The following is a 25,926-nucleotide window of genomic DNA, read 5'->3' as shown; positions in this document are numbered from 1 at the left end:
GGCATGCGTGGTCCTAAGACGCATGCGCAGAGCCACGCCGGCAGAAAGGCGGGAACAGCGCCTTGCGGGCGGCGCCATTTTGCTTCGCTGACAGGATGAGGCGGGCTCGGCGCTTTTCCCTTCTCGCCCTCGTGCTGTTCGTCGTGGTGCCTTCTTGTGCCTTTAAGCTTAACGTGCCCAAAGTGTTGCTGCCCTTCAGCCAGGAGATGAGGGTGCCTTTCGTGCTGGAGGCTGAAGGGGGCTGTTACTCCTGGTGAGGGAGGGAGTGTTGCTGAAAGGGGATGGAGGATGTGGAAAGTGGCAGTGTGGGGATGGAGGGGTTCAGGGTGCAGTGAGGAGGTGGGAGCCTGGATCAGAGGCTTCATATGTGATAGTGGTCACGGCTGTGCTGTGTGGCTGCTAGACAGAGGCCCATGGCCTGCCTGACAGGGGTCTATGGCCTGTCAGACAGAGGCCTATGGTCTGCCCAATGGACGCCCATGGCCTGCCAGACAGAGGTCTGCGACCTGTCCAACAGAGGCTCACGGTGTGCCCAGAAGGGCAGCGAGGGGCCCAGTGCTCTGATAGTGCTGTAAAGACAGACATGTAAGCAGAGAAGGGAATGTCTTTGTGTCTTTCAGGCATTCCATGCATTACAACGTTGTCGCAGTGGAGCCCCTTTATGAGAATGGTGCTGCATGCTCCCAGAAAGCCCTGCTGTCTCCTCAGTCCACACAGCCCACCAAGCTGAGCAGTGCTGTGATAGCTGAGGAACACGGTGGGTGGAAAAGCGGAGGCTCATGAGGTGGGAGGTGATGAGGGATTTAGGGCTTGTATAGACGTGTACGATAGTGTGCATTTTTATTGTTGAAAGCAAGCTGTGATTAGTGATAATACCTTCTCCACCTTCTGCAGGGCAAGAAAGCAGCTATTAATTATTCTCACTAGTACAGCTTTTTGCAGCTGTTGAGTCCATAGGAGCCTGTAGGGGCTGAACGAAGCACTGTTTGTTCTCCTGCTGCAGTCACTGGCCACGTGCTCCGCTGTGATGTGATGGTTGATGTGATCGACAGCATTGAAGTTCTCTCCCGAACCCGGGAGATCTACGTGGAGGATTCTCCCCTCGAGTTGGCAGTGAGAGCCCTGGATGTCAAAGGTACTGCTTGTGAGAAGGGCTCTCCCAGAACCATGCCAGAGTTGTGCTCTGAGAAATACATGCTGCTTGTTGCCTTCGTGTTTAGAAGGGAAGGAGGTTTGATTTTACTGTGTCAGCTAGCAAGAGTGCATGAGTTTTCCCCTCTTTGTGATTTTGATCTCTGTTTTCAGGGAACACGTTCAGTAGCTTGTCAGGAATGGCTTTTGAGTGGAGCGTCGCAAAGGATGAGGATGTGGACAGTGTAGAATTGTCAGACAAAATAAGGTGACTGTGGCAAAAAGGATGAGGGAATGCTTAGCGCTTCCTTTCATCCTGGGATGCTCTTAGGGTGAGAAAGCAAAAGAAAGTCACACAGATTGGGTTAAACGCTTGAACTTCATCCCTGGGCAATTTTAAATCTCTGTCGGATGATCCCAGGGAATCCAGCCTAAGTTTGAGGTTCTTCTGCTTCAAACTGGGGGTGTGACTGGACACTTCCAGGGAGCCTGGATCTAGGAACAGGTTTTCTATCTGTTTTTTTTTCCACAGTTCTCTGGTAATGCTTTCTTCTTGATCACTGTACTCATGGGACGCTAGCCTGTCTGTGTTAGTGAATCCAAAATGGTCGTGGAGATGGTAGCAAAGGTTGCTTTTGTTTTCTTGTCAGGATTTTAAAATACTCAGAAGCTGACTATTCCCCACCAGACCACATTGTTGAGCTGGAAAGGGCAGAAAAACAAGGGGACAGGATCCTGGTGTCAGGAATCACGACTGGTGCAGCGGTTGTAAAAGTCCGAATACACGAATCGACCTACAAGGTGAATAATCACCACCAATTTCCCTTTCTTTATATAAAAAAATACAACCCAAACCTCTGTTTTAGGCGGACTGCGTGGAAAATATGCGTTTCTTTGTCATCTTTTCTGGCTTTGCCTTTCGTGGCTGTGGGTAACAGCAGCGTTCTGATCTCCCATTAGAAAGTGGCCGCTGCAGTGGTACGCCTGCTGGTTCTGGAGAACATAGTGCTGATCCCTGCTCACGATGTTCACCTCTTGGTTGGAGCATTTATAAAATACAGAGTTGCCAAAGTTGTACAGGGGAAGATTACAGGTAAATTATTCTCCTAGCACCGTAGCGTGGAGCCCACTTTTCACCTGAGCTTTCTAGCTCAGCACGTGGATACGTTGTGGTTTTCAGAGCAGGGCAGCTGAGCCTAGAGATGAAGTCTGGTTATGAATGCCTGACTGCTGGGGCCTCGTGTGTGCTGCATTGTGAGGGATTGCAGCACCCTGTGGAATTGGGGAATGGCACGGCCTCCTGGTGGTGGCAGAGTGGGTGTGAATTGATTGCCCTGGCACACTAACGCTTGCAGAACTCGTGTGTCAGCTCCTGAGTGCTGAACTAATGCTGCCAGTGTGGAGAAAAAACAGCTAATTACATGCTTAGACTGATGGAGTGCTGCCGTTATTGTTTGGTCCTTGCGTTTGTACCTGCTGAAAGAGAATGCTTTGTAGGAGGGCGGAGGTGGTTGTAAAATCACTGCAATTTTTTTTTTCGAATAACCTTTTTGCAGAGCTGGAATATCCTCTCGAGCATTACGAGCTGGAGCTTCGGGATCAGGTCGCTGCTCCCGGTGGCTCTGAGCTCCTGCCTGTGGCCAACCTGGAGGGGAAGACTGCCGCCGTGCGAGCTGTGCAGCTGGGGCAGAGCAGCCTGGTTGTGGTCCACAGAAGTATCCTTCTGGGCTTCCATGCTGTCTTCTGTACTGCCGAGCAGCTGTGCGCTCTCCCAAGTATGGTCAGCCACAGATTGGGAGTGAAAGAGGTTGTAAAGGCAGGTGGGATGCTTTGGTTTTGGTTCCGAGCTGCTCTGAGTGCTTGAGCTTTGTTGGAGGGGATTCCTGTGTGAGTCCCTCCTCCCCCCCCGGGTGTGTCCTCAGCTCAGTGCTCCCCGCTGCTCTCCTTCCCACTTCTCTTCCTTTCTCCCTTTATTCACAACGGCTCCTCCTCCACCCACTTACACAATGTAACCCCACTGATGGCAACAGAAGGTGAAAATTAGATCAAACTCCACCCCCTCAGTTACTCTGTATTTAAAACCCGGCCAGTTTTACAGCTCACTAAAGGTGACCACGCTCCTTCTGAACAAAGCAAAAACTCTTACGGAATTCCTATACAAGAATAAAGACGTTCACATGCGAGCTGCATCTGGGCTGCCTAACTGCACCATCTATGTGGTAGAAGCTGGATTTTTAGGTAATGAGAAAGCAGGAGCTTGACTGTAAAACTCTCACATCGTTGTTTTGTTTTTTTTTCTGATCAGGAACATATTTAATGTATCATTGCCTTCGTTCTATTGCCAGCAGGCATCTGAAACTTAAGGCCAGAGCAGACTGCATCTTTTCAAGTGCACTGATTTGAAAGCTGAAGTTGGCCTTGCTCTGTTTGATGGGCTGCTTTCTAAATCAGAGCAATTAACTAAGCTGAAGATTAGCAACAGGCAGTGGGGCTCGGAGCTTGGAAAGAGTGTGCCGTGATTGCCTTACATGCCATTTTTGTGCTGCTTGCTGGAATACATATTTTTGCTACAGTGTGCTTGGATGCAGGGGTTTGTTTTTACATGACAGCGGATACTTTGGGGGCTGAATAATGAGCGCCTTTCTGCTTCAGTCACCACTTCTCATCCAAAAGGTGCCTCGAAGTGCTCAGTGCTGTGGCTGACATTCCTCCTTCTGTGCTAAAATCTCTGCTTTTTGGCAGCAAAAAGACATTGGTTGCAAAAAATAGCATCCCTGGCTCTCATTGGTCAAGCACAAAATGGAGTACAAACTTACAGTTTCTAAACCAAGTTAGGAGCTGTTCAGTTATTCTGCAGATAGAAAAGCAACTCTGGTATCAAAGTTCTTAATAAAAGATATTTCCCAGTTATTTTTTATTGGTTGCTGCTGACAGTGGTTCCAAGAGCAACACACGTTTCTTATTTCAGGTTTCAGTGTCTATCCGGGAGACAGATGGGTGCTGGAAGTGCAGCGGGAGTATGCCATCACTGTTGAGGTTTATGACAGAGACAGCACTAAGGTTTATTTATCTGATGTGAGTGAATGTCTCGTTAGCAACGCGCGACCGCCCGGAGTGCTGTGATGAGTTATGTTGCTGTCATGGAGAGCGTGTAATGAACACAACATTCCTGCCCTTTCCAAGTACATTCAAAGTAGTTTCTAATAGGTATATTCAGGACTAGTAAGGGGATTAGAGGGCAGGAGAAGGAAAGTGGCTGTTGCTTTTATCATCTCGGTCTCCTTCAGTCTCTGCTGACAAATTTCCACTCACATTTCGGTCTTCTTACCTGTGTTACAAAGCTCTCCAGGACTACACAGTCCCGTGGGTGACTGTGTGGAATGAATGGGGTTTTCCTTGGAAGGCGGTGCAGTGTTGACCGATGTTTGTCAATTTGCAGAACCTCAGAATAACTCACAGCTTTTCTAAGGAGTATTTTGAGGAGCTGACTTCGTCTCCTAACGGGTCTTACCACGTAGTTCGAGTCCTAAAGGATGGCACCACAGGGATAAGAGCCGAGCTGGTTTCTGTCCTTCAGCAGGTGAGAGAGAAGGATGCTCGTGATTTCCTTCAGAATGTTTTTTCAGTCCCTTGGGTTGTGTCACAGCGCTGCTCACATCCATGTGAAGTGAGCTGCTCTGTGATTGGAGTTCTGCTATATTTGTCCCACTAGAACAAGTTACTCTCCACAAGGTTTTTTGTATACAGTGCCTTCTGCAGTTTCTGAGCTGGGAGCATCTGAGAGGGAAAACTGACTCCTAGAAATGTGAGAAACCAGGCAGTTAGAAAGGAAAGCTGGGGCAGTTGGATGACATCAGGGATTCTTGCACCTTCTGTGCTGCAGTCGGAGCAGCTGCAGCTCTTAGTGAGCTGCACACAGCATTTCATCTTGCAGAGCATGTGTGGGTCCGCAGCACACTGCTTCTTTGCCGAGCTGCATTCCCACATGCAGCTTCCAGAGCTTTCCAGGTGTTCTGGGACTGTTCTCTGTGAGAGGGGGGCATGTGGTTGTCAAAGCTGATGGCTTTCGGAGCAGAAGCAAGGTACACTGTGCCAATTGGCCTCAGCACCTGGGAATGTAAATTAAATGCGTTACAGAAACGATATAAATATAGCCACAGGCTCCTGCCTCTGATGTTATACAAACTAAAGTGTTTTGTGGACAAATGGATGTGTCACACTGCTGTTTGGATTACAGTCCCCCAAAAGAAACAGTTGATTTCATGTATGTATTTTTTAAGCTTGTGGTTATGGCAATGAGCACAAATCTTTTCTGTGGGGATTCAGGCCTGTTCAGGCTGCATTCACTGCAAAACCATCAGTTTGTCCTTTGGATGGTAAGCTGCTCTGATGGAAAGGGCATTTCCTTTTGTCCCCGTGTCTGCAGGGTGGCTCTGGGCCTTCCTTCCCCACAGTGATCAGCCGTGAGCAGGAGGTGAAGATGTACCACCCCATAAGGCTGTCCCGTCCTCTCCTTGCGTTCCCGTGGCATCCCACAGAAGTGCTGTATCAGTACCGACTCCAGGTGAAGTGAAGTGTGGTTTGGGAAACTGTGCTGGCCTCCTTGTTTTGGGAGCCCCTTCCAGAAGAGAAGTGCACACACACTCTGCTTGTTCTGCGTCAGCCCCATCAGGGTTCTGTTCCCACTGGTAACTGCCTGGCTCCCTCCACAACATCCATTTTTCACTGATAAGCCCACATGCTCTTTTCCTTTCTCCAGAAATGCCAAGTTCCTGTCCCCCAGTGCTCATCCCTCTCTTTGCCTTTCCCTTTTCTTCCTCTGTGCTGCTTTGTCACTTTGTTCTTCGGTCCCATTTCGTTTGCTGTTTGCTTGGCTGTACATCATTAAACATCGCTGCAGATCTGAGCCGTTGAAAGTGTTGCATAAGCAGAAGAGGCAACAGAAGTGCACTTTCATGCTGTTCCATAGCTAAACCATGAACACACAGTTGTTTTACCCCCCTCCCGTTGCCAGGACGCTGTTGTACTTTATGGCACTCCCCTTTTCTTTCCGTTCTTACAGGTGGAAGGAGGCAGTGGCAATTTCTCCTGGATTTCTTCCAATCAAACTGTGGCCACAGTCACCATAAAAGGAGCGGTGAGCGGAGGCCTGGCCCGGGGGCACTGCACAGTTCAGGCCAGAGATGCACAGAACCCCTTTCATTACGCAGAAATACAGGAAAGTCTTTCTTTTATTATTTTTTTCTGGGCAGTTTATTGTTCTGAAATGCCGTCTTGTCCAGGCTTAGAAACTGAAAGCTTCTGCTTGAAGGTCAAAGTGTGTTTGTTGTTCAGAAGAGCTGGGCTTGGTTTTCTGGAGGCTTTTATTGCAGCTTTCTGTCAGTGGGACTGTTTCCAGTTCACGTTACTGGACTTCCATCTTAGTATTTCTTATATCTTGAGCGTCAGGTGCTTCTTCATGCACTACTATTTAGCTGCTGAATTTACTTTATATCCTGTTTAGCATCATGTGCGAACCATTAGAGCGTTTGTAAGCGAAGATACCATCAATCTGTTTCCCATATTTTGATTTGGGCTGCTTCCTGCTCGCAGCCAGGCTGACACGCTGTGCGCTCTGACCTCGTGCTGTTGGCTTTCTGCTCTCACACTGCTTCCTGGCTCTGTGCTCATGCAGGTGTTTGTGGAACCTCTGGCAAAGCTGGAACTGATGCCGCTGCGCGCAGACGTGGAGGTGGGGCACACTCTGGCGGCTCCTCTCCAGGCGTACTTCACACACAGGGAGACGAGGCAGTACACTGCTTTCACTGACTGTTCCCTCTTACCTTTGGAGATAAGCATGGAAAAGAGGGGAGTGTTTGTCCTTGCAGAAGGAGGTATGATGGGTTGGCTCCGAAATACCCGTTCCCATGAGCTTTGTATGATCTGTGGGACTTCATCAGCCATTAATTCTGAGGCTGTGATGGGGTTGAACCATCTCTTTTATAGCTGACCCCCAACATCTGAGGGATCAAATGTGACATTTAGGGGAACCTTTAGGAAAACCAAATGAGGTAAAGGGTTGCCTTGCACTGAATTTCATCACAGATCTGCTTCAAAGACGCTCTGTTTTAGGTAATCGGAAGCCTGATTGGACATTCTGCTCCAGCCTCCAAATAGAAGCAAGGTCTGTGGGACACACGTTGCTGACAGTGAGCGTTAATGTCCACGAGCAGTACTTGGAAACAAGTGCAATGTTTGCTGCTTATGAACCTCTCAAGGTGAGGACGTGTTTGCGCTGTGTTTGAACTGCCAACCTGCTGAGGAGTCTTTGTTGCACGGTGCTAAATCCTGAATTGTTTGCAGCTGGAAATTAACCAACACCAACAAACAAAAACCATTCTGTCGGATGGGAGTAAATGGGTTTAACAGTCGACTTGACTTTAGTTTTTGTAGGAGAACAGCAGTGTGTTTGGGCTGCTCTTTGTTTCTCAGTCTGAGCTGTGTGCTGCTGTATCAGCACGTTAATAGGTGGAGTCTAAGCTGGGCTTCTTGGGCAGCTTGGAATAAATGAATGTAGAAGAAAGACAGGGATATTTTATAACAATCTGCAGTTTCTTGTCTGCTTCTCATGCATGTACATGGCCCCGTTCCAGCATTACAGAGCCCTGTGGGTTGACCTTAAACACCCCTGACGTTGCTGGAGTAGTTAGAGGCCTTAAGTGGTATCAGTGGTTCTTTTTTGTCCGTTTTTGACTTGAGTGAACGCCCCGCTGACAAATGGTACTAAAAGAGGAATTCCTGGTTTTCTTTTCTTCACGTGCTCAGGCTGTCAATCCGGTGGAGATGGCTTTGGTGACCTGGAAGGCAGCGAAGGAGATTGTTTTTGAAGGTGGCCCAGGGCCCTGGGTTTTGGAACCGTCTCGTTTCTTTTCGGAACTGACTGTGGAGCATAAAGATAAAATTGAGGTCGTACAAATCCGACTGCCAACCCAAAGGAAAGTGAACCAGTATGTGTACCGGGCTGTGTGCCTGGAGCTGGGGGAGCAGGTAAGGAACCCTGATCTCTGTGTCCTAAACTTCATAAGGAGCTGCAGCGTGGATAAATTTGCATGTGTAGCCTCACATTTCCCTTGATTAGAGAGCTCACAGACTACTGTGGGATCAGCTAAGCAAAGGAGAATTTCACTCTTCTTACCCTTGTTGGTTTATTGGTTCCCATTCTAATCAGAGCTGTTTTTAGGGGAAAAGCAGTAGGGGTCCTATTCAGTCTGGTGGTTCAGTCATAATGCACAGACAGCTGTGGTGAAACTTTCCTCCAAACTGTGCCCACAGAAACTTCTACAAGGCAAAAAACTGATGTTTTGGGAAGACACCCAGATAGCCCTAGGAATGGGACACAGTCAGGAAGGGTGGGGGAGAGCTGCTCTTTGCAATGTCTTTGAAGAAAACTCCTTTCAAAATCCAAATCTGGTGATGAGTTCAGTATTAAAGTCAAGGATATAATGCACGAGCCAGACAGCAGAGGGTCCTTAGCATCTCAAAACCTTCTGAGCCACCAGAGCTGTGCTGTATGGTGCTGTTTCTGTTCTTTCTGGTCATCTGCGTCCTGAATAAGGTGATGGTTAGCGGGAGTGGCAGGCTTGCCTGGCCATGGGAGGTCACAGGAGGAGGGACATGGGTTAGTGGGTGCCATGGTGATGGGTTGACAGTTGGACCCGATGATCTCCGAGGTCTTTTCCAACCTTCATGATTCTTAATGATTCTCTGACTGTCCTGCACATCCTTCAGCTCTACACACCTAATGCCCTGCATGTCATCTTCACATTTGAAGGCACCGTTGAGCACGGCGGTTACTTTCTGCCCCTTGTGGCTGGTCTGGGCAGTGAGCAGCTCGCTGTGTGTCCCTGCAGGTGCTCACATTCCGTGCAGGGAACCGGGCTGGGCTGCTGAACCCCGCTCCTGCCGTGGAGGCAGCCATGGTGACGTTCATCTGTGCTTCTCCTGCCAGCATGTCCATGAGCCCGGTGTACGGAGCGCTCCGTGCTGTTCCACCTTGTCTGTTGCCACAGCACAGCAAACAGCTGGTAAGGCTCGGGGCAGAACTGCTGCTGTTAATGCTGTGTTATGCTCCTGCACTCACCTGGGGGGTGTGGGGAATGCATGATGTATGAGGTATTTCCTGTGGGCTGAGGTGAAGGTTGTGTGTTATTAACTGCTGTTTCAGAGCTGTGATTGGAAAAGTGGTTACCTGATAGTGAAATAACTTTCATCCCAATAAATGTCCCAATAATGACTGTTACGAGGGTGGATAGTGATAGGACAAGGGGGAATGGTTTCAAACTGAGACAGGGGAGGTTTAGGTTGGATATGAGGAGGAAGTTTTTCCCCCAGAGGTGGTGACGCACTGAACAGGTTGCCCAAGGAGAGGTGGATGCCCCATCCCTGCAGGCATTCCAGGCCAGGCTGGATGTGGCTCTGGGCAGCCTGGGCTGCTGGTTGGCGACCCTGCACATAGCAGGGGGTTGGAATGAGATGATCATTGTGGTCCTTTTCAACCCAAGCCATTCTATGGTTCTATGATTCTATGAAGTGATGGCCCGGGCCCTTTGCTGACAAGGTTTCCTCTGCCCATTGTGTTTGACAGTAATTGACGTAAACAGGAAAGCTTAAAAGAGGAATCCCTGTAATATGTTGGGTGATCAAGCTGTAGCTGGGAGAAAGGAGCAGCCACTGCTGCACAGAGTCCCGTCATTGCAGTCCAACTGATTCTTGTTTGGGAGGAGGAAACATTTCTTCTAAGGCCAGGCAGTGAGCTGTCAATGGAACTGCTCGTTTGTGTGCAGATCCCCATTTCCAGCCGGAGGAGCACAGTGTTGGAGCTGGCGGTGTTCGATGGGCAGCAGCGCAAGTTTGACAACTTCAGCTCTCTGGTGCTGCAGTGGAAGTCATCCAACAGGAGCCTGGCACACTTCTCTGACTCCGGAGCCACGAGGATGGTGCTGAAGGACGATGGCAGCGGGCAGACCCGGCTGCACGGTACGGCTGGGCTTTGGAGGACATCATTTACTGTATTTTGACATTCAAAATTGTTCCTCAAGAATGCAGTGAAACTTGAAAAATCTGCAACATCTTTAAGAGTATTTCCTACGGGATTTGATTTCTTTTTTTTCTTTCTTTTTGTTTTTGTTTTTTGGTCATCTGTTGCTTGCAGGACATCAGCTTCTAGAAGTGCATCAGATCAAAGGAACTGTTCGTGTTGAAGTCAGCTTTGTAAAGTACAGAACCGGTGGTGGCCCGCAGGTGAGCAATGAGGAGCCTTTGTGGTGGACAGAGAAGAGTGTGTGCTTGCTTTGGGCCTGACCATTCCTGTTTGGTGACAGATCCCCCTGGTAATGCAGTAACACTTCATTTGCAGTTCTAAATACCAACTTTTGCAGCTTTAGGGAGAGATTTCTGTCAGGAGAAATGCCCATTTGCAGTCTGCACTCTGCGGTCATTTCCTTTCTGTCGGAGAGGAGGAAGAGAGTGGTGCTTTTGTAACCCGAGGAGCAATACTGATGGAACATGGTTCTGATTTTGTTTGTGTTCCTAGGCAGCGTCTGGCTTATTTACCTCTGTGGAGTTCCTACTGGTTGAGGACGTGATGGTTTTGCCTGATAATGTCACTGTATATAACCACCCTGCTGTAAAGGTAACAGCACCATTCACAGCTGTGTTGTACCTCCAAGGTCTATGAAAATGTGTGTAACAAGTGGTGCCTTCGCATTCCGTAGTGATATACCCTTTCTTAGTGAAACCTCAGAACAGGTGAGGACTGAGGGCTCCGTTCTTTGATGGGATTTTGTTTTCATTGACAGGAGCTGTTCAGTCTTGTGGAAGGTTCTGGATACTTCCTGGTCAACAGCAGCAAGGAGGGAATAGTGAACATGAGATACTTGGAGGCAGACAGTGCCATTGAGGTGATTCCCGTGCGAGGGTTTGCACTGCAGAAGCTTGTGTCGAGGAAGGTTCAACCTCAGAAAATAGGAAGCAATCAATCTTTTCCTTTGCTTTTTGTTGTTTTTTTTTCCTTTTTCCTCCATCTCCTGGTTGGACTGAGATGTGATGTAGTCCCTTACAAAAATCCCCTCCTGCAGTTTCCTGCCCTTCTGTGTCCTCCTGCAGTACCTGCAGTGCAGCTCACTGGTTGGGACCCAGAGGGCAGGAGTTTGTCGCTGAGTCAGAAGTCAAAACTTCGCAGGTTTTATTTGAGAGGGAAATCTAATCTCACTGCCAGAGGACAAAGACTGAACTTTTGGCTGCTGTGTGGCTTGGAAGTGGAAGCCAGATGTGTTAGGGTTCCCCAGGACAGTGCACTGCTCCCTTTGGTACAGGAAGGATCCTGTGGGAGCTGTGTGGGCTGACCCAGGTCCCATAGCTGTGCTCAGTGATCAGTGCAGCTGTGCGTTTGAGCAGAACATCTCATTTTTGTGAATCTCCTCTGTAACAGAGATGGGAATATTTCCTCCAGTTGCTATGGCGGTGTCTGTTTGCTTTCCTTATAGGTCACCCCTTTGCAGCCCGGATTTTTAAGCCTGGGTATCCATGATTCCTGTTTGGCCTCGTTGGCACCGGTTGCAGCCCACGTGCGCGTGTCTGACATGCACGAGGTGGAGGTGGATCTCAGTGAAAAGGTGATACAACCCCGGGGAAGCCCCACTGTTCCTAAAACACAGCGTTATGGGATGCGTTGCCCACCAAGAGGAGGCAGTACTGCAAGATCAGGCTTAGCATCTCTCATCCAGAGCAAGGGAGAGTGTGTGAATTGCTCCCTTCCTTTCCACCCTCCTCTTCCCTTTGAATCCAGGCTGAGATTGGCAGGTCCATTCTGGCCACTGTTCGAGTACTGGGTTTTCAGCGACTTCCCCTGCAGAGTAAATACTTCAAGTACATGAAGCTGCAGCTGCAAGCAGCATCACCTATTGTTACCCTTGTGTGAGTATTGCATTGGGCTGGGCCATTCCAAAGTACTAGCTGATAATATTCACCTTGTGATGAAAAACAGAACTGAGAACTCCAGAGGAACTGTTTGCATTACCTCAGGCCTGGTAGCTCTGCCTGTGTGTTCCTCTTTTGACAAAGGAGTCGATTCCCTCACATTTCTTGTGTTTATTAAGTGGTATTTTGCCGCTCAGAGCTCTGTGCTGTGGATAATACAAGCCTCTGTGTTGTAACTTGCCAGCTTGGCAGTTCCTGCCCAAGTTATCTCGTAGTTATAACACAGGAAATGAAAAATGGAGTCATGCTAAAGTGTCTTCCTAGGCAAGTAGAGGAAGTGGGAGAATATTCCCAGTTGCACACACTTCATGCTGTCGCCGTGGGCCAGACCACTTTGGTAGCTACAGCCTGGGACAAGATGGGCAGAAAGATCACTTCTGCTCCTCGTAAAATTGAGGTAAGGATGCACAGCTCTGAAATCTGCTCACTTTTGGCTGCTGTGGAATCCTTATGTTCAAAGCGCTTTAGGGGAAATAAAAACAGTGCTCCACTGATTGCATTTTGGCAGCGTAGCCCATTGTTCTGCCAGCCCTTCCATTCAGAAGGCAGAACTGCTGCCCTCACTAGGAAGCTCTGTACAAGGCTGTCCCCAGATCCCCTTAGACATGCTCCTGTGATAACTGAGCACCAGCAGCCTTTGTACTCTATGTAGTGCATAGAAGAAACGTGTAATGTTTTACAGTAGAATATCCTTCCTTTTTTCCAGGTCTTTCCTCCATTTAAGCTGATCCCGAGGAAAATCACTCTTATTCCACACAATGTGATGCAGGTGAGCATTATTTCTTCTGAGCAGATGAGCATTTTTTGCTTCCTTTCCCCCTGAGTACTTCATGGTGTACTTCATGGTGGTGAAAAGAGCTTAATTAAGCTTCGGAGTAAAGGCTCTGGATCCTATTACCAGTCTTACTCCCAAATCCTGTCCTGTGACAATCTCTGGTGGTCAGATCTCAGTTCAGTGCTTGAAGGTGGGCAGCGCATTCCAGAGCCCTCCTTTATTGTTGAATGGAGTGTGCTGCTTCTGAGTGCTGGGATGGGAGAGCTGGGTGCTGCAGACACAGGGCAGGGTGCTGCCCTCTGGGGTACGTGTGCTGCCAGTTCTGATGCTGTGTGCTCAGAGGGCATGAGGAGATGGGTGCAGTTTGGACTTTTTATCCTTTGAAGTGAAGGGGCTGCACCAGGAGAGGTGTGGAACAGGCAACTGGAGATATTAATTCCCTACCTCACAGCATCAGGATTTGCTAATTGACGTTTGTCTTAATGAACATCTCATCTATTTAAACGTGCTTCAGGTGATGTCTGAAGGTGGTCCCCAGCCACAATCCATCGTCCACTTCTCTGTCACCAACTGCTCTGTCGCTGAGGTCAGCTGCCTTGGACACATAACAGCAAAGGCAGTGGGAACAACCACCATCCAGGGCACCATTCAGGTGGTTAGTGAAGACACGGGAAGAGTAACTGTGTTTTCACAGGTATCTTCCCACTGCATTCCTTACTCCCTCTTCCCTTTTTTGTCGGGCTTTTTAATGATGTTGGCAGCCCGGCCTTGAAAACCTGGCCTCAGAAAGACCTCCCGTTAAGGGCATATGGATCTGGTGTTTGTAATGTATCGCTAAAAGCAGTTTTAACAGTTACAAGCAAGAGAAATGGCCGTCACAAGTCGGGGAAACTTCTCCATGCTTTTCTTTCTTGCTTTCTGGCGCCCCCAGTGGGATACAGTGAAAGGCACTGCTCAGTGCAGGGGAGGAGACAGCAGGAATCCGAGGGCTTTACAAGAAACCTTCGTGTGTCGGGGTGGTCAGCAGTCAGCAGCGCTGCAGTCTGACCGTGGGGAGGTGCTGGCTGCCCCTTCCCTGCCTGGCACGGAGCAGACAGGGCAGCGTGCTTCAGAAGTTAAGCTACAGAGTGCTTGCAGGCCGTGCACTCGAGTCAGATGTCACCGTGCTGAACTGCTGTTGTATTTTGCAGGATCAAGTGGAGCTAGAAGTGATCCCGTTAAAAGCAGTAAGAATTCATGTACCCTCCACAAGGCTGATCACAGGCACTGAGGTACTGTAGCCCACACTGAAAACTTCCGATGGCCAAAAGTTAAGGAGGATTCTTACCCTGAGAAACTGATTAACAAATGCCTGCAGTTCTAAACCCTGAGCTCAGTGCTGACTGGAGTAGAGCAGTCAGTAGAAAGAACTCCTTCAGTCTTCTAGTTCATTCATTCTAGTGTGCAACAGAAAGTAACACCATTAGATAAGAGAGAAGCAACAGCCCTCTCCAGCTGCTCGCATGGAATTCAAGTCTTGCAGGCTACAGCTCTGCCCTTCGCTGGATTTATGGGCTGGGAAACAGCTCTGTGTGAGTGTGAGGGCAGCAGAGATGGATGTGGGTTGGTGAGGAGCCTGGAATGCCACGTCACAGCGGCCGGAGGGAGCGGTGCTCCTCTGTGTTGTAGCAGAGCACTGTCTGGAATTCCTTTGTGGAGATCTGGAGGGCTGTCGTGTGCCTTCAGTGCTTTTAAAAACAAATGAGAGATTCTGAGGGAGGATTTTTGCAGGCAGTGTGGAATGCATTTTTAAAAACTGAATTTCTCAGCTGCTACAGAATATCTGGGTGCATTCAGAGAGCTGCAGTGCTACAAAGCAGCAATGTTTCCTTTCCTCTCAGTTTCCCTGGAGATGCAGGAGTTGATTGCAGGTCTTGAAATACACATTCAGTGGATTTTTGGTGGGAAGAGGTTATGACCTCCTCACTGCTGCCAGGCAGTTAAGCCAGGGAGAGGAGGGTTTCTTCTGTATTTTAAAGGACTGCAGAGAATACGCTGCTGTAATAAGTTCCTTATCTCCTTATCAGACGTAATTCCCCCCCTCCGAGTTTTAGGGGTTCTCATTCAATTGCTAATGGCATATAATGTGCCCCAGTGACCGGTCTGCTCTTCATACGGGATTGGGCCAAGAAGCCCGGAATACAGGAAAGCTCAGATGCCCTCTGGTGACAGTATTCTTCCTTTGTGACACTTCTCTCTGGTGACAGTGTTCTTCCTCTGCAGATGCCAGTCTTCGTGGTGGGGCTGAACAACATGCTGACTCCCTTTTCCTTCAGTAACGCTAACCCAGAGCTGAGTTTCCAGTGGTCAGTGAGCAAAAGAGATGTCCTAGAGCTGCTTCCTCGACACAGGAAGGTACTGAGGAAGCCTCCAGGAGTGGCCGTACAGCGCAGTGTGTGGGGCTGAAGGCCTCGGGAGGTGGGACAGGCAGCATGCAAGCAGTTGTTAAGCCAAAGATGGGTTGGCCTGCAGCCCTGCTGTCTCTCTAACAGGTTTCCATTCAGCTCCCGGCACAGAACAACGTTGCTATGGTCGTGTACACGAGGGCAGCAGGTAGAACAAGCATCAGGGTGAAGGTGCAGTGCCTGAATGCATCTGCTGGGCAGTTTGAAGGGAACGTGACTGAGCTGACAGATGAAATACAGGTCCTGGTATGTGCCACAGGCTGGGCTCATTGCAGAGGCAATGTTTGGAGTGGGAGACACCTGTGGGCAGCCTGCATGAGCAAGTGCAGCAGGAAAGCTTCGTTAGGGGCACGCGCGTTGGGCATAGCTGCAACCCTCCTGTTGCATAGCTTTACACCTCCTGTTTATGTCTGTTTCTGTGGTGACCAGGAACTGCTTTTCCTTCACTCCTAACTTCCAGCTGTTGTTAATCCATTTTTCAGTGTCTCTGTTTAACAACTTCTTTTTGTTCTGCCTGTTGTAGGTCTTTGAAAAGCTGTTTGTCTTCTCTCCCTTGTTTTCCACTGAGCAAATTTTAATGTCCACGAATTCTCAACTCAAGCTGTACACAAACAGGTAGACACAGAAAGGAAAACCCAGAGCGCAGGGGCAGCTGACGACGTGTTTCTCTCCTGGCAGCACATGCAGCTGCCTCTTAGCTTCTTTTTCCTGTCCCGAGATATTCAGCAGAGACTTACAAACTTCCTGCTCCAAGGCAGAGAATTCGAGGCATGCTCTGCTTCAAGCTGCTGTCTGAAAGGAATGTATTAAGTGTAGTTCAGCACAGAGCAGAAAACGCTACTCAGGTTTTTAAAGGGACAGCTCAGTACGGGTGAAACATTCTCCCCTGAGCACTAATGGAGTGACATGGTTAATCTGAGAAAGGAAACCCCTGAATTCCTGCCTCCAAAAGCAGATCTCAGGCTTTGCTATCTGCCTATACCGTTGGGTTTTTTGCTGGTGGGTTTTGTTGAGATGTTGGTCTTGAAGAACTTGAGTGTCATCCTGAACATATTCATGGTCAGGGGAAAAAAGAAATAGAAGATGAGCTGCTGCTGCTTGTTGCTTGAGAGTGAAACGAACTTCCAGGCTGTGCAAGTCTAACAGAGCCTTCTTGCTTTTGTTCCTGGCTAAGGGAAGGGGCTGCGTTTGTCAGCTTCCAGATCTTGCAGTGTTACCCCAACTCCTCAGTCCTCGAGGAGCGTGATCAGGGTCTCCTGAGGGCCGGGCCCATCACAGGCATCGCAGCACTGGAGGTGACCTCCCTGGAGCTCTTTGGAGTCAATCAGACGATCGTAACGAGTATCCAGGTAAGAGTTGAGGCAGCGCTCAGCCGCCAGGGCTCCCACAGGGAAAGCACCTAGGCTCAGCTTGACATTACTTTTCCAGGTTGCACCCATTTCCTATTTAAGGATAAGCGTTAGTCCCCAAATCTATACCACCGGTGGCGTTTCCTTGGCTGCATTCCCCCTGGGAATGTCTTTACTCATTACAGTCGAGTTCTACAACAGCATCGGGGAGAAGTTCCATGCCCAGCATGCCCAGCTGCACTTGTCTGTGAACAGGTACGGTCCTGAGAGCTGCTTGGCTCACGGGGAGAGAACTTGCACACTTTCACATCACGAATGATAACAGAGATGTAAAGATCCATCTTAAACTTGAAATATGTTTGAAAACAGCTGTTGAGAATTGGGAGCCCATCACCAATACTGTAGCAACATATGGAAAACATACAGCAAGAAATATGTGCCTTTGGAGGGGTGACATTTAGCAGTTTCCTCTTGCTTAGGAGATCTTTGTTTTCAGAGATGATTTGCTGCTCATTAGACCTGCAAATAAGAATCACAGCTACGTTGCTCAGGCTGTGAGCAGAGGAGTGACGCTCTTGACTGTCCAGGATAGGAAGCGTCCAGGCGTGGTGGACTACATCCCTGTGCCTGTGGAGTGTGCCATCCAGCCAGAGCTGCCCAGGGCCCTTGCAGTAGGAGATGTTGTCTGTTTCAGCTCACCCCTTGTCAGCCAGGAAGGTTCGTATGCCTTCTGCTGTAGCATCTCACTGGGCTGGTAAGCAGCAAGTCTGCTTTGTGTGCAGGAGCAGAGGAAGGCCGGGCTGGTGGGGTTTTAATGGGATACCTCTAAGAGTTGTGAAGCCTTGAATCTTCCCTGGGGTGGGTGTTGTGCCTCGGGGTGGGGATGGAGCTGCATCCACGTGCACAGATTCTGATGCTCAGAGCCCCCGCCTCCTGTTTGCGGGAGGGCTCACTTCCTTGCCTCTTCAGAGTTCAGGCATGGGCCCAATTTTATTATCTTTGACACAAAAAGAGCATTTTTCCCATTTTCCCCAACTTCAGAATGGCTGTTTTATAGGCATTCAAAGGACAGGCTGCTCGGGGCAATTTACTGGTGCTTAAACAAAGCCTTCCTTAACTGCATTAAGAGGCTCCATGCGTAATGGGGCGACAGGCCTGCCTCTGTGCTTTTATTACTGGCTAATCAGAGCTGCATGGTAAATTAAGTCTCTGATAGCATTTTTAGAAGAAAAAGAAGCAGAGAGACTCCCAAGGAACGCAGAAAGCTTTCTCCCATTCTGTTCAAGTTTACTCGAGCGTTCTTCATACTTACTGAACCCCAAACTTAACCTTCCAGTTTATGGTCCTGATTTATTGAAGTGAATATGATTTATAAGCTCTCTGGCCCAGAGAATAAGCAGGCACTATTCTGGTGCATTTAGCTGGGAGATGTGGGGAAGGAGTTCCCCTGAGGAGGCCTGCAAGGCGGACACCTCTGTAGGAACTCTAAAGATGCATGGGAAGAGATCTGTGGTGCTCACTGCTGGGTGAATGCAGCCCCTGCAGCAGGTTCTGACTGTGGCAGCCGCCATGCAGTGCAGCCAACTCGCAGCCCAATGTTTGCAGGTGACCCGGGGACGTGGCACGTTTCCCCCCCCGCCGTGCTCACCATAGACAGCGCGAGTGGAGCAGCGTTAGCAAAGAGCTCTGGAACTGCTATGGTCTTCCATGATATCCCAGGGATAGTGAACACATACAGAGAGGTATTTCCCACCGCTCTACAGGGCACAGACTCTACACAGAGGGTGGTGACACACTGAACAGGTTGCCCAAGGAGGGGTGGATGCCCCATCCCTGCAGGCATTCCAGGCCAGGCTGGATGTGGCTCTGGGCAGCCTGGGCTGCTGGTTGGAGACCCTGCACATAGCAGGGGTTGGAGCTGGATGAGCATTGTGGTCCTTTTCAACCCAGGCCATCCTATGAGTCAATGATTCTATGTGTCCTAATGGCACCCTACGGGTCCTTATGGCACCCTATGGGTTCTTATGGCACCCTATGGGTTCTCTGGGCAGCCTGGGCTGCTGGTTGGCGACCCTGCACACAGCAGGGGGTTGGAACTAGGTGAGCATTATGATCCTTTTCAACCCAGGCCATTCTATGATTCTATGAGAAGGGCAGCCTGCTTCTGCATACCAGGAGTGTATGTGTGTTGATGCTGTTCTACATCAAGAAGAAAAGCAGTAGTTCAGCTGTTGTCTCTAATGCTGTGTTGATACGAGCATGCAGTCCCTGTGTAGGTAGGCACTGTTAGAGCAGGGAGTGACACCTGGACTTGGAGTTGCTCTGAAACTCGTGGATCCTAGCAACAATCGGATCAGCAAGTGAAGGGATAGAAACGAAACAAGGAGGGCTTGGTTCTCGTTTACATCAAAGGTGTTTTACAGTGCTCGTCAGTGTACTTCAGACTAATCTTTAATTATCCAGCTAGGCAAGTTGTGTAGAATAACAGCAAAAAAAGAAGCGGTCCATTTCCCCGCTGTGTGAGTCAGTGTCTATTTTGGATCTTTCAGGTCTCAGTCAATGGCTCATCACGGTTACATCTCCGGACTGGTCAGAAAAGCTATTTAACAAACGCTCCCAATTCGTCTGCGTTCCACGTTCTCATTGCCACGAGCAGTGGGAGAGAAACCCTCCAAGGTAGGAGCTGCCTCTGTAAGTACCCGACTCGGGGTTTCCGATGGGGAAACCTGAATGGCAGTTATATCTGAACTGCTTCGTGTCTTGGGGGCAAAACCTTGTTCTGCTGAGGGTCAGAGGCTGATGGGTTCATCCCTGTTTTCTTCCTGCAGGCTCCTGCAGCTCCGCTCAGGTGAGTGCCATCGCACAGCGCCTGGTCCCGCAGTCCCGCCTGCAGTGCCACCTGAAGTTCAGCAGCACCACGGTGGGCGTTCCAGCTGGGGACGTCTTCCTTGTGAGCCCAGAGTTCAGCACCCAGGAAGGTAGGGGCGACCTCCGATCCAAACGCAGCGCTTCGGGCTTCATTCTGCTGCTATTTTGTTGTTCTCTTTTCAATCTGTTGCGAATCCCGTCTCAAACGCAGGTCTCTATGTCTGTGTAATCACTGCTAAACCGCAGCCCAGTGAAGCCCTCCTGGCACTCAGCACAACCAACACCTCTGTCCACGTGGTGGTTTCTCTCAGCAGTGACACACAAAGCATTCTCATTCCTTTCCTCCCTGCCTTCTACCTCGGTCAGTCAGAGTTAGTGTTCAGCGCCACGCAGCTGACGGCCGTGCTGAGCGTGCTGGGAGCTGAACAGGTATTGGAAGAACTGCAGGTAAGTGGAAAAGCTTTGTTCTTTGTCTCCTTTCCTGGGGGCAGAAATACACACCCACCACGGGGACGTGCACACCGAGTCCCTCTCAGTCATCTATTCCGTGGGTCTCTGAAAGCAAACGCTCTATGCTGCATTTGGGAGCAGCTGTGTGAGTGACGCTGCGTTTCTCTGTCCCGAGGTTCAGTCCAGCTCTCCAGCTGTAGCAGTGACGCCTCCGGAGTTCTTTTCCAACAAGCCCGGGCTTGTGCGTTACACAGTGCGTGTGCTCAACCTCAGCTCCCTCCAGCAGAGGCCAGCAGCCTCCATCACCGTCTCTTGTGCTCTCACCGGCCAAAGGGCCGTGGTCACAGCCAGAGCTGTCGCGGGGGAGTGTCCCCCAGGTGAGTGCCCACAGTTCTGGACCTCTCGGCGCCCCGTGCCCGTTTACAGCGCCCCAATTCACCCCGACTCACCGTCCCAATACAGCGGGTGGTGCTGCCCTGAAGGTGCTGCCCCTCGCAGGCCGCTGGGGGAGGCTGGGAGAGCTGCAGTCTGCATGGCTGACCCCCCCCCCCCCTTTCTCCTTTGCCCCTCAGGGCAGCGCGGCGCAGTGGGAATTCACCAGCAGCTTGCAGGCTCTTACCAGATCCTCCTCTTCACTCTCTTTGCTGTTTTGGGATCAACAGCTGTTACGTACCTCGGTAAGCGCCCGAGCTCCGTCAGTCACTAATTAACACCTGCAGGAACTCATCCCTTCCTCCTGGCAGTTCTTAAGGCCAGAATAGCTGGCAGCTTTGAGAGGGCGCAGCGCTGACCGGGCTGTGTTTTGGCAGCATACAACGCCTTCCTGTCCAGGCTGCAGACTCTGCCCCTCATCTACGTGTCCAACGCGGCCGTGCCTCAGGCAGGTGAGCCCACCGCGGTCTGTTCTGCCATCCCCAACCACCCAATGCGGGGAATTCATTACCGCCCCCCGGAGGAACAGCTCCAAAACTGTGGGGAACTCTGAGGGGGTTTTTCAGACCCTGCTGAAATCGGAGCACGTGGATGCGGGGTGCAGCCCTTTCATTTCCCACGCAGGATACTCCCACCCCCCCGGCCCCACGCAGGGAGGCAGCAGGACGCAGCTGGGGCTGTGGAGCGTGCAGAGCTGAACCTCGGTGTGCCCTCGTAATGCACGGAGCTGCTTTGTTCCAGCCGGGATGGAGGGCAGCGCTCAGTGCACCCCCTCCATCTGCTGCTCTGAGCCACGCAGGTTAAACGACGCAGGTTAAGTGCCCGTTACTTTTTGGCAGTTTGGGGAAGGTGGGGGCGGTTCAGTGGTTCGGGTTCAGCCGACAGTCCCACCCCGTTCCCTCGATGAGGAATAAAAGGCAATTCATCTGTTTTATCCAAAATTTATTGAGAGCAGGACGGGGGGGCTCACGCTCCAGCACAGCTCGCGCTCCCGGGACGCCTCCCCGGCCCCGGGGCTCCGTGCGGCGCGGCCCGCTGTGCGCGCAGTCCCGGCCATCCCGGTGCCGTGGGCTTAATGCTGCTTTCTTCGGAAGGAGCATCCTGGGGGGGGGGGGGAGGGGGGGAACGCAGCGGTGAGCGGCGCGGCTGCAGCACCCCCCGAACTGCGGGCAGCGCTGCTGGGGCGTCCCCGGCCCCGTCCGCCTCCCCCACCCCCCGCGCGGCGGTCGGAGGAAGCGGAGCCGCCGCAGCTCGGGAGTTAAGGGGGAACCCGCGGGGAGGGCGGCAGCCCCGGCCCGGCCCGCGCTCACCCACCTTCTGTGAGGCGCGCCTTGCCGCCCGTGGGCTGGCACAGCACGGTGGAGCAGCCCACGCAGAGCACCACGGTCTGCGCGTGGCTGAACACGGTGGTGATCTTATAGCAGCCTGCGGGACGAGCGCGGCGTCGGGCGGCGGCCACGGACCGTCGGAACGGGCCGAGGAGCGCCCGGCGCCCTTCCCCTACCTGGGCACTTGACGTCCATGAAGTAGGAGTTGGGGCTCTGCACCAGGCGCTTCTTCTTGTGCTTGCGCTTCTCCTCCTCCGGGGAGGGGTGCAGGAGGTCCTTGGCCAGCTGTGAGCACAGCGCTCAGCGCCCGCCGCCATCTTGCGCCCCCGCGCCCGAGGAGATGGCGGCGGGCCCTGCCCGCATCCCCTCCGCCCCCATCCCCGCCCCGCCGCCGCGGCCTTCCCGCCCCGCTCCCCCCGCCCCGCGCTGCCCGGCCCGGCCCGCGGCCGCTCGGTGCGGGAGGACCGCGGGATGGCGGCGGCGCGGCGCACTCACAGGCATGGCGGTGGCGTGCGGCAGCCGCGACCGAAAAGGGGCAGGACCGGAAACGGGCGGCGCTATATCCGCTGCGGGGTTCCCCGCACGGGCGGAAGTGGACGCGGCGCCATCTTGGGGAGGGCGGCGGCCGCCATGTTGAGAGAGAGCCTCAAACCGCGCCCCTTTGCTACGAGACGCGCGTTTACCGGAAGCTCCGCCCCCCGCTCCCGGAAGGCCCCCGCGCCGACGGCGATGGCGGCGTCGCGCTGCGCTCGGAGCCCCGCACGGTGACAGCGGGGCGCGATGTGGTCCCGGCGCGGGGCCGGGCCGCGCTGCTGCGCGCTGTGCGCTCTGCTCGGGGCGCTGTGCGCGCTGCTGGGCGCCGGGCTGCGGTGAGCGGCGGGGCGGGGCCGGGGGTCGGGCTGGGGCCTACCGTGCGGCCCGGAGCCGGGAGCGAGGCCCGTCCCGGTGCAAGGCCGCGCGTTCTCCCCGCAGGCCCGTGACGGCGGTGGCGGCGATGGCGGCGAGCGAGGAGCGCCGCTCGGGTGAGCGGGACGGGGCCCGGGGGGGTTCGGGGGCTCGGGGGGTCCCGGCGGTTCGCGGGTCCCGCTGACCCCGTCCCGCTGCCCGCAGCGAGCCCCGCCACGCCGTGCTGGAGGCGGGAGGAGTTCGTGGTGGCGCGGGAGTGCGGCCGCTGCTCCGGCTTCGAGGTGGTGAGTGCGGGGGGGGGCCCCGAGCCCTAAACTCCATCCCCGACCCCGCAGCTCCGTCCCTGACCCCCCGGTCCCGTTGCTCTCGGCCCGGCCGGGCTCTCTCCAGGCCCTGCCCGCCCCCCCGTCCCTCTGCCCCCCCCTCCAGGCCCCGCTGTGTTCCCTCACGATGCCCGACTCTCCCTCCTCTCCCCCCCCGCAGAAGAGCATCCCCGAATGCGGCCCCACGGGCTTCGTGGAGAAGATCAGCTGCGCCGCCTCCAAGCGGGACGAATACAAGAGGTGGGTGTGGGGCCGGGGGGGGTGGAGTGGGGGGCGGGACCCCCAAAGCTCCGCTCCCTGGGGGGCAGTGGAGGCCCTGGGTGACCCCGGCCGTTCAGCTGCCGCTCGGCCGTGTTGGAGGCGCGGATCTTCTGGCGCTTCGTGGGCTCCATGATCTGCGTGGCCGCCGCCTGCGCCGTGTTGGTGGTGTGGAGGCAGCGGGCGTTGGACCGCAGGGCGCTGGAAAAGGTGCGGAAACAGATCGAGTCCATCTGAAGGTACCCATGGCACAACCGCGGCGCTGCCACGGAGCCCCGGCGCGTGATGGGACACGGAGCCGCCACCCGTGGGACTCCCGGCCCAACCGTCACCCCACGGACGCGGCGCCACCCCGTGGATGCGCTGTCCCACCCGGAGGCGTCGCCCCATAGGCACGGTGCGGTTCCGTGGGGCGCCGTCCCGCTGTCACCCCACGGACGTGCGGCGCTCCCTGCAGTGCTGCTCCACGTTGGGGCGTCGCGGTCCCCCCGGGCCGTGCAATAAAAGCCGGGGTTGTCACCTCTGTATCACTGCTGTGTGTCTGATGTCCCCCCCTCTCTGTATGGGGGGGGTTTGGGGCTGCCCTGAGCCCCCTCCGAGCCGCTGTGCTATGGGGGTGGTTGGGGATCCGAGCGGTGCCGCCGTGCTGTGATGTCCGGCCCGCTTTACGGCTCTGCCCCCTGTCGGTGCCGCCCCCCGCCCCGCCCACATCCCCGGGGCTTTCCCCGAGTTCCCGGGGCGGAGCTCTGCCCGGTCCCGCCCCCCCCCCCCCCCCCCTTTCGAGCTCCGGAGGGCGACAGCGGGACGGCGGCTCCGGGATGGCGGTGGGGAGCGGCCCCGGGGTCGCGGCGCTGTCGTGGAGCCCCGGGGCCGCGCGGACCCCCCCGGGAAGAACGGAGCTGCAGTTGAAGTTGGGGGCGGTGGCGGCGCTGCTGCTGCTGCCGTTGTGCTGCGGCCTCGGAGCGCTGTGCTGCGTGCGCGGCCCCGCGGGCTCCGGTACGGGAGGGGGAGGGGGGGGGGGGGGTCATAGGGGGGTGACACGGGGAGGTCGGTACGGTGCGGGTCGGGGGGTCCCGGGGGATGTGGGGGTCTTCTTGGGAGGTTGAGGGGGTGTGGAGGGGGCCATGGGGGCGGCCCGGGGATCTGGGGGGGGGTCCTGGGGGGGGGGGGGAGGATAATCCACGGGGTGTGGGAAACTCAGCCCCGAGGGGGGGCCCGGGGGGTCTTTGGGGGTTATGGGGTCCGGGGGGGCTCTCAGGGGGCTGCCCTGGAGGTTGGGGGGCTCTGAGGGCTCGGTGGGGGGGTCCTGGGGGTGACACGGGGAGGTCTGTATGGTGAGGGGCTGAGGGATATAGGGGTTCGGGGGGGTCGTTGAGGGGGGTTTGAGGGGCTGTGGAGGGGGCCGTGGGGCAGCCCGACGATCTGGGGGGGTCCGGGGGGGGGGGGGGGGGGAGGACCGCCCGGAGGTGTGGGAAACTCAGCCCGGAGGGGGGGGGGGAGGATCCCGGAGGTCTTTGGGGGTTATGGGGTCCGGGGGGGCTCTCAGGGGGCCGCCCTGGGGCCGCTTTGGGGGATTTTGGGAGGTTCGGTTCCGGGGGGGCCGCTCAGGCTGTGGGGGTCTCACCAACACCCCCTCCCCCCCCCCCCCCCCCCAGGTCCTCGCGGCGCCGCGCTCAGCCTGCTGGGCTGCCTGGGGGGCGGAGTGCTGCTCGGCACCGCTCTGCTCGACCTCCTGCCCACCTACCTGGGCAGCATCGGGGCGGCACTGCGGGAGCTGCGCATCCCGGTGAGGGACAGCGGAGAAGGAGTGGGGGTGTGGGATGGGATGGGGGGGGGAGGGGGGGGAGGGATGGACTGAGTGATGTCAGGGTCATTTTCCGACAGGAGTGAGTCCGTGTTGTATGATGGGGATGGGGGGGGAGGGGGGGGACAGAGAGATGGAGGGGGGGGAAGGAGAGGGGACAGAGGGATGGGGGGACAGAGGGATGGGGTGGTGGGAGGGGGCGATGGGGATGGGGGGGGCGAAGGGATGGGGAGAGGGCGATGGGGATGGGACAGTGGGGGGGGGGGCTGAAAGGCAATGAGACAATGGGGGAGGGCTGGGAGGCGATGGGACAATGGGGGGGGGGGTCTGAAAGGCGATGGGATAATGGAGGGGGCTGGGAGGCGATGGGACAGTTTGGGGGGGGGCTGGGAGGCGATGGGACAGTGGGGGGGGGCTGGGAGGCGATGGGACAGTGGGGGGGGGGGGGGGGCTGGAAGGCGATGGTGCCGCACACACGGGACAGTGGGGGGGGGCCCTTACTGGAAGGTAATGGGATGGTGTGGGGGGGGTGGGGGGGGTGTTGGTGCGTGGAGCGGCTGTGATTGACGGGCAGATCCCATCCCCGCATCCCGGCCTCATCCCCCACCCCGGGGGGGGGCCGCGTGCCGCTGACTCCCCCCCCCCCTCCCCCCCCCCCCCCCAGCTGCAGTTCCCCCTGCCCGAGTTCCTCCTGGCGATGGGTTTCCTGCTCGTCTTGGTGTTGGAACACGCGGCGCTGGCGCTGCGCGACCGCCCGGCCGGAGCGGAGGAGGACGACGGGGAGGACGAGGAAGGAGCGGACAGAGCGCTGCTGACGGCCGCGGCCCCCCCGGCCCCCCCCG

General features: G+C 54.3%; 4 protein-coding genes across 11 annotated transcripts in view; 3 read left to right on the top strand and 1 right to left on the bottom strand.

Annotated features, from left to right (window-relative positions):
• The first annotated feature begins 39 nt into the window (after positions 1 to 39).
• On the top strand, positions 40 to 21,406 carry NUP210L (nucleoporin 210 like). 7 transcript variants are annotated; one of them, XM_040652599.2, is made up of 40 exons: positions 40 to 253; positions 621 to 757; positions 1,004 to 1,135; positions 1,306 to 1,399; positions 1,782 to 1,932; positions 2,092 to 2,224; positions 2,688 to 2,846; positions 3,301 to 3,369; positions 4,100 to 4,206; positions 4,571 to 4,711; positions 5,558 to 5,695; positions 6,194 to 6,268; positions 6,806 to 7,004; positions 7,243 to 7,388; positions 7,936 to 8,157; positions 9,021 to 9,194; positions 9,954 to 10,146; positions 10,322 to 10,410; positions 10,703 to 10,801; positions 10,968 to 11,069; positions 11,655 to 11,783; positions 11,957 to 12,084; positions 12,412 to 12,544; positions 12,854 to 12,916; positions 13,437 to 13,616; positions 14,113 to 14,193; positions 15,185 to 15,316; positions 15,454 to 15,612; positions 15,890 to 15,981; positions 16,541 to 16,715; positions 16,795 to 16,970; positions 17,212 to 17,432; positions 18,321 to 18,457; positions 19,265 to 19,391; positions 19,544 to 19,693; positions 19,795 to 20,030; positions 20,209 to 20,410; positions 20,606 to 20,710; positions 20,843 to 20,917; positions 21,090 to 21,406. In XM_040652599.2, the coding sequence occupies exons 1-40, from the start codon at positions 96 to 98 to the stop codon at positions 21,161 to 21,163; spliced, it is 5,493 nt and encodes a 1,830-aa protein (XP_040508533.1). In that variant the 5' UTR covers positions 40 to 95; the 3' UTR covers positions 21,164 to 21,406. The 7 variants fall into 7 exon arrangements, with proteins under 7 accessions (XP_040508533.1, XP_040508532.1, XP_040508531.1 ...); XM_040652598.2 differs by having other exon boundaries at positions 6,194 to 6,349; positions 19,795 to 20,012; XM_040652597.2 differs by having other exon boundaries at positions 6,194 to 6,349; positions 20,215 to 20,410.
• Positions 21,391 to 22,328, bottom strand: RPS27 (ribosomal protein S27). Its single transcript, XM_015298608.4, has 4 exons — positions 22,289 to 22,328; positions 21,970 to 22,078; positions 21,780 to 21,890; positions 21,391 to 21,566 (listed from the first exon to the last, which is right to left on the bottom strand). The coding sequence occupies exons 1-4, from the start codon at positions 22,292 to 22,294 to the stop codon at positions 21,538 to 21,540; spliced, it is 255 nt and encodes an 84-aa protein (XP_015154094.1). The 5' UTR covers positions 22,295 to 22,328; the 3' UTR covers positions 21,391 to 21,537.
• A 168-nt stretch (positions 22,329 to 22,496) lies between these two features.
• Positions 22,497 to 23,807, top strand: JTB (jumping translocation breakpoint). 2 transcript variants are annotated; one of them, XM_025143469.3, is made up of 5 exons: positions 22,497 to 22,662; positions 22,766 to 22,815; positions 22,904 to 22,983; positions 23,183 to 23,262; positions 23,520 to 23,807. In XM_025143469.3, the coding sequence occupies exons 1-5, from the start codon at positions 22,574 to 22,576 to the stop codon at positions 23,782 to 23,784; spliced, it is 564 nt and encodes a 187-aa protein (XP_024999237.2). In that variant the 5' UTR covers positions 22,497 to 22,573; the 3' UTR covers positions 23,785 to 23,807. The 2 variants fall into 2 exon arrangements, with proteins under 2 accessions (XP_024999237.2, XP_015154093.2); XM_015298607.4 differs by having other exon boundaries at positions 23,361 to 23,807.
• Positions 23,808 to 24,098: 291 nt separating this feature from the next.
• Positions 24,099 to 25,926, top strand: part of LOC107049496 (long-chain fatty acid transport protein 3-like) — a 7,357-nt gene continuing 5,529 nt past the window's right edge. Inside the window, exons 1-3 of the mRNA XM_046904068.1 lie at positions 24,099 to 24,276; positions 24,936 to 25,066; positions 25,749 to 25,916. Coding sequence (XP_046760024.1) covers positions 24,099 to 24,276; positions 24,936 to 25,066; positions 25,749 to 25,916 — 477 coding nt within the window. The remainder of the gene's footprint in view (positions 24,277 to 24,935; positions 25,067 to 25,748; positions 25,917 to 25,926) is intronic.

This window comes from Gallus gallus, chromosome 25 (genome assembly GCF_016699485.2).
Source record: "Gallus gallus isolate bGalGal1 chromosome 25, bGalGal1.mat.broiler.GRCg7b, whole genome shotgun sequence".
NCBI classification, from domain to species: Eukaryota; Metazoa; Chordata; class Aves; order Galliformes; family Phasianidae; genus Gallus; species Gallus gallus.
Note: the sequence above shows the minus strand (reverse complement) of the source record. Positions and strands in the feature narration are given on the sequence as shown.